This window comes from Ananas comosus, linkage group 10 (genome assembly GCF_001540865.1).
Source record: "Ananas comosus cultivar F153 linkage group 10, ASM154086v1, whole genome shotgun sequence".
Taxonomy (NCBI): domain Eukaryota; kingdom Viridiplantae; phylum Streptophyta; class Magnoliopsida; order Poales; family Bromeliaceae; genus Ananas; species Ananas comosus.
Genome location: NC_033630.1, coordinates 9,575,931 through 9,582,792, shown reverse-complemented (window position 1 = coordinate 9,582,792; position 6,862 = coordinate 9,575,931). Strand labels below are relative to the sequence as shown.

The window sequence follows — 6,862 nt, the reverse complement described above, 5'->3', positions numbered from 1 at the left end:
TAAAACAACTGTGGTTAGAATCAAATGACTAACAAACAAATATTTATGTTGGTGTTTCTGAAATTCACAACCATGCACCTGAGATTCAATGAGATTCTTCACCTATAACAAATTCAAGAGTGAAAGAATGAGCCTCCTACATAGCGATTCCTGAAAGACAGAAAGAAAACTTTTTTTTTTTTTGCTTTCTTTTTCCTCCCCAATTGTGTTGGGCTTGATCGGCTGCATATTCCTTTTGCTATACTTTTTGGCTGCACCTTTATCTTTTATTTGATTTCGTTATATGCATATTGTTTGTGTATTCCTAATGGTTTTGTTTTGTGCTTCTTTTGATTACAATTTCTTCTGGAGGATCTTTTTTCGAATTTTATGCAATATGTATTTTTTATTTTGCAATATGCTTTGATGTACTATCAAAAACTGAGTATGAAAATGGAATTCTATTACCATAGCCTTTACGTTAAAAGCCTTTAGTATGTTGTGCTTATTTCAAGACAATACGTGAGAATGAATCTGAACATTTACTGGGCCAACTATTTCTTCTATTGTTTTTTTGTTTTTGTATTGGCAATTGTTTTATATCGACTCTTTTTGCCTCCTTCATTTAAACTAGCTTAGTTTATTGTTAAACAGTTTTAACATTTATCTCAGCCGTGATTTATGGTTCTCTTTCCCATTCTTGTGTGACTTTGAGGATAAGTTGAATCTGTTTTCTATTACATCCCTACTGGATGGTCATCCAACTGGATGTATTACTCTCTGCTCTGTACAAAATGTTCTCTAGTTATTATTGCTTATTAAAATAAGCAGGATTGCGCTTATTATTCAAACTATTCTTTTGTGGTAAGCCCGTCTTGTTTATATTCTCTTCATGCAATTTTCACGTTGTTTTGTGTATTCTCTGATGCCTATTTGCATCAGCCATCCATCACAACAAATGAAATTGATAAAGCAGTGCGCAATATGATCATTGAGGCCGGTGCTTATCCTTCTCTTGGATATGGCGGATTTCTAAAAAGTGTATGTACATCAGTTAATGTTCGCCAGCTACAGGTTTTGTAAGAAGCCATTTTTCTTCTGTGTTCTACACGCACGTTTTGTTTAATGTAATGATGTCAAATTGTCTTGGACTAACTTTTCTCCCTCCCCTGCAGAATGGAGACATAGTAAATATTGATGTGACTGTTTTCTTGAATGTATGTTGTTTAATTTTTCCTTACTTTTTCCCTAAAAGCGTCATTATATCCCCTATTTTTTTCCTAAGTTTAATTATTTCTTAGACATAGTAAATATCATTTGTCATGCAGCTTTTCTTAACTGATCACATTCTGAAATAAATTGCTCTTGATTTCTCTCCAGGGCTATCATGGGGACACTTCAAAGACTTTTCTCTGTGGCGATGTCAACGAACCAGTAAAACGGCTTGTGAAGGTAACTTAATCTATTACTTGTTCAGTGTCACTGATTTACAACTGATGTATAGAACAATTTCGTATTCTATTTGCGATGCCTGCCTAAATTAAATTTGCTTCCGCCAAATCCATTTTAGATCCTGTGACAATTGCTAGTAGGTTGTCTTTTGTTAAATGTCACAGATGTTTGTCGCATGCATCTGAAAAGAGTGACCTCTTATATTGTTGTTTCAGGAGATGTGGAAATGTAGTGGTTTCTTAAACGTTTTGTACCTTAACATCACATTTTAACATTTCTTCTGACAGCAGCTTTATGTAAAAATCTAGCCTGGATAGAAAATTCTATATATAACATGAGACAAAACAGTAAGTTTCTCTATGTTATCATGTCCTTGATCAGGTAACTGAAGAATGCTTGGAAAGGGCCATCTCTGTCTGCAAGGATGGAGCTACCTTTAAAAAGATTGGGAAGAGAATTAGGTAATCTTATACCTGCGATCATGTTAGCTATGATCTATAATGATCTTTATTTAGGATAACTAGTGATTAGGGAGCTGTAGTCTTGTTGCACTAAATGTCACCATCTAACCATCTATTTCACAGTACGAAAAAGAGTTGGAAATTTTACGAGATACATTTGTTTCCTAATCTTTTCTTAAAAAATTATCCTAGTGAGCATGCTGAAAAATTTGGCTATGGAGTGGTGGAACGTTTTGTCGGGCATGGTATTGGGACTGTTTTTCACTCTGAGCCTCTTATATTACATCACCGTGAGTATTCCTCTTTCATAATTCCCCGGTAGTTCTTATAGAAATGTGAATGCTTGTAATATGAGTGCAGAGTTGAATTAGTTACAGCCAATAATGAGAGCTGTCCAATTTCCTATGGTAAGATAATGAGTTTATTTTTTCTTTTCTTTTCTTTGCATTCGCAAATTATGCTTAGAGAATAAAGCAATTCACTGTTATAAACAGTAACAAAGGATAGGCCATAAATTATTGATTGATCCAGATGGAAATGCTGAATCTTTGTTCATACTATCACCTGATTAGATGGGTTCAAAGTAAACACCTCTTGAGAATCTCTTTTGGGATCAAATCCATACATTTGAGATAATAAATGCTCTATTCTTATGAAATATACAGTGGGTATTCTTTTTCTTTTTTTTAGCAATTCTACGGATATAGCTGATTCAGTCTATCAGATTCATAAGAAGGTCATATACTTCTCTGAGCTCACTGTGCAGCTGGAACATTTACCATTCCTTGTTGGGCCTTTATGTGTTATCCATGATCTTTATTTTCTAGTGTTAGATGTCAAAGTTACTATGACTTAATTGTTCCCTGTTCTTTTAAGTTGGAAAACTTTATATTTTATGTTGTACTATTAGTATTGAATTTCCATTCTAATTGGTTGCTTGTATCATAGGTAATGATAAATCTGGCCGAATGGTTGAAGGTCAAACATTTACCATCGGTAGGCACTTTATATTATATTCTGTGTGCCGATGTACGGTCAACTCTCAGATGGAGTAGTTTCGTTTTCTTAAGTGTCTGAAATTAAATTGTTTATATATCTATATTTATTCCAATAGATTGCATTTGATGCTCATTCGAGCGGATAAAATCATGCAGAACCTATTCTTACAATGGGGAGCATTGAATGTGTGACATGGGATGATGGCTGGACAACTGTGACAGCTGATGGGGGTCGAGCTGCACAATTTGAGCATACCATACTTATCACAAGGACTGGCGCAGAAATTTTGACAAAGTTTTGAGATATACTTACAGTTAAATGCAACAAAGGAATATCTCCAATTTTATGAATTTTGAGAATTGGAATTCATCCAAAACCCATGGAGCGAGGCAACAACTATATGTATCTTGTTGTTTTGATGGAAATTACTTATATAGCTGTCTCTCTTCCCTCTTTGCGGAAGTAAGTATCTGCATGATTGTAATCATCCGTTTAATTTTATTCATTTTTGCAAAATTTAATGCTTTTTTTCCCAGAGTTTAAGGTTAGATGTTCTGCAGGAGGAAATTAGAAAATTTTGGTCATTATCTAGAAAAGAAACGTGGAGGCATTCACATTTTGTTTATATTGTCACGTGTATCTTCTCTGGATGGGTAGCTTGTGAAAATCTCTGTTCTTTTTGATGAATGATGATCAACTTCTTAAACTCTCTTTGATCCCAAAATGATAATACTTTTTTTTGTCATCTGTCTCATTTTGACAAACATTAGCTCCTCTTTTCATCTTTTTTCCACAAATGCTTTCCCTTTATATTATATTTGAATGTAAAGGTATATTTGACTCGAAGCTATTGTATTTCTAATGTACTATATTTTGTGTTTGTAATCGAGAATACTGCTTGTGGCTTAAACAGGCTGCTCGAGCTTGGTTTGAGAAATTATGTTGCTCTGTCAAGTTGCACATTTCGGACTATTTGAGTTTGTTTCGCGCGACTGCGTGTTTGCAACAGAGAGTGGATGGTCGAACTGAGCAGCCCTCGCAAACTCTTATATTGCTGATGTGGTATACCAGTCAATCAAAAAGTTCGCCTGAATATTTTTGTTAGATTTTTTTTTTCTCGAGATACGACTGACTGGAAATATAAGATACTAGTTAAAAACCCCACATGATGCGGTGGGAAAATAATACAACAATAAATTATTATAGTTATTATCATCATTTTTTTTCTCTATTATGCATTAATATTTTTAAATATTATTTATTTCAGTATTGAACAATAAAAAATTTAAAAATGAATTAAAAAAATAAAATTAAAGTATATTTTTTTGAAAATATTTAAACATAATAAGCAAAATAAATAAATCAGTTTAAAATAAAATAAAAGCTCGTTACTATATTAAAAAAGATGAATAGTATTTTTTCTATTATCATTAAGGTAGAACTTATAAAGAAAAAATATAAAAAAATTAAATGAAATGAAAGTACTATCTTTGGTAATCTTGACGAGTCATTTAATATTATCAATCAAGTCTTATGAGTCAATAGTCACAATTTTAAGAGTCTTAATTCATACTTGCATATGTGAATACCTTAATATAAAAAATACAATTACATTGCTAAAGGCTTTATCATAATTCTTATTAAAAGTAAAAAAAAATATGTATTAGATGCAGCTCGCTAATGGCCCACGATCTTTATTAAATTTTAAATTAAAATTTTAATTTTGAATGCAAATTCAAATATCAAAATCAAAATAACAAAATTTAAGTTTGGAATTAAAATGTACAAAAATTAAGTTTGAAATCAAAATTTAGATTCAATTTAATATTTATATTTAAAATTTGAATTCAAATTATAATTCAAAATTCTAATTACTAATTGGTTGAAAATTTTATTTTAGATTAATTTCGGATTTAAATTCAAAATTTTGAATTTTTATTTTTGGGACTAAAATGAAAATATACAAACTTTAGGGACCAAAATAATAAATAGTGAAAAGATTGAGTAATGTGCAAATAATTCTTAAAAAATAATATGTGGGCCCCACAAACCTTCAAAAAATAATGGAGACCTTATTTAGGGTTCACAATATTTTTTTCTGAAAATTTCTAAACTAAATAACTAAAATAAATAAATCAGTTTAAAATAATTAAAAGCTCATTGTAATATTAAAAAAAATGTAATATTTTTCTATTGTCATCGGCGTAGAATTTGCAAATAAAAAAAGTCTAATTAATTGGAGTGAAAACATTATCATTATTGGTTCTGAAAATAAATTATTATATATCTATGAAATAAAATATTATAAATAAACATATTTATAAAAAAATAAATTATATATATATATATATATATATATATATATTATATTATAATATGTAAAATCAGATGAGGAAGAAGAGTGTCCACTGGCTCTCTCTCTCACGGCGGGAGCAATTCTACACTATCACCTTACGCCGATGTCATTAATAGAAGTCAATTATTTTTTTTCTTTTCAACTAAAAGTACAATAAATAATACTTTTTTATAATCATGATGGGACATATATTTTCTAGAGGAATTTTTGATTAATTTTGTTAAACGCCACGTCACCTTGATATACCCGTCTATTCTAGAATTTTCTAGAGGCGGCCACAGGTGATGCCAAACCTCGTGACCGCACGTGTAAAAAAAAACCTTTGCCCTGCCGATTTTTTTTTTTTTTTTTTTCGATGGAGCCCACTGTTTCCATGGATGCGAGAGAGGCTGATATAGGTTCTGCAAATAAAATCAATGAGGGAGAGAAGAGGTCCAGCTCTCTTCTCCCTTCCGAGGCCGGCCACCGAGGTTGATGCCAACCTCGTGTGACCGCTTGCTAAAAAAAACAACTTGAGCCGCCAGCAATTTTTACTATGTAGTTTTTTTTTTTTTTTTGGTGGACCACTTTTGCGTGGATACAAAGGGTTCCAATTGCATAATTGTTACTTTTTTTTAAAAAAAAAATAGTGGCTAAGATGTTGAAAGAATCTAAGGCTTATTTGGTTCATCCATTTTGGGTATGGAATGGGAATCAGTTTGATCAAATCCGGTTAATTTTGTTTGGTTTGCATGAATCGGTTTGGGATTCCTATTCCGGACTGGAATGAGAATGACCCATTAGCCTTCAACTTAATTCCGGTCTTCTAGCCCGGATTGAGATTTCATTCCGGAAGCCCACTAAGTTCTCGAATCCCATGTGACCATCTCACCCTCCTTCTCTTCACCTCTTTCTCATCAAAAAAAAAAAAAAAACTTATCCTCTCTCAAAACTCTATCCCTAACCCACATCAATAAAAGTTTTTTAAAATAAATTTGATATTTTTTTTGAAAAACTTATTAGAGAATAGTATTATATTTTTCATAAATTTTAAATAATATAAATTTATATTTAAGAATAAAATTAGTATTATAGTATTCTATAAATTTTTTAGTTTATACGAACCAAACAATGAAATGTGAATAATTCATTCTAATTCTCAATCCACAAATAAACCAAACGTGGAGTGGACCATTTCAATTACCATTCCAATTCATTTCCATTCCATTATCCATTCCAATTCTACCCTTAAACCATACAAGTCCTAAATTTTTTTTATAATTTTAGAATCGAATTGATTTCTGTTCTATACGAAAAAAAAAAAACAATCATCATCATGGACAGTAGTATATAAATAGGAATTAAATCTCAGGGTAGAAAGCATAAAATACTAATTAACCTCCATTTATTTTTGTCGCCCATCACAACCAATTAAAGTCTATAATCGGATGGCACTGTATGATCCGGCAAATAGCAACAATAAATCTAAGATTGTAAAATAAAAAAAATTGCAGAAAAGAAGTTTTTTAAAAAAACGGCAACGATACCGAAGCAGTTAAAATTAATGAGAAATTGTCACATAAAAATAAACAAAAATAACGACAACATTTGGAATTATTCAAACACTGTTTAACAG

General features: G+C 31.2%; 1 protein-coding gene across 1 annotated transcript; it reads left to right on the top strand.

Annotated features, from left to right (window-relative positions):
• On the top strand, positions 732-3,285 carry LOC109716221 (methionine aminopeptidase 1B, chloroplastic-like). The gene is made up of 8 exons (XM_020241553.1): positions 732-749; positions 922-1,053; positions 1,155-1,196; positions 1,360-1,431; positions 1,813-1,892; positions 2,085-2,182; positions 2,841-2,888; positions 3,047-3,285. Exons 1-8 carry the CDS (start codon positions 732-734, stop codon positions 3,190-3,192), a joined length of 636 nt encoding a protein of 211 aa, XP_020097142.1. The 3' UTR covers positions 3,193-3,285.

Bases quoted from the DNA above. Each gene is read 5' to 3' on its own strand.
- LOC109716221 (XM_020241553.1), top strand. The intron at 1,197-1,359 runs GTATGTTGTTTA...ATTTCTCTCCAG, and splicing joins ATGTGACTGTTTTCTTGAAT to GGCTATCATGGGGACACTTC. The intron at 1,432-1,812 runs GTAACTTAATCT...GTCCTTGATCAG, and splicing joins CAGTAAAACGGCTTGTGAAG to GTAACTGAAGAATGCTTGGA.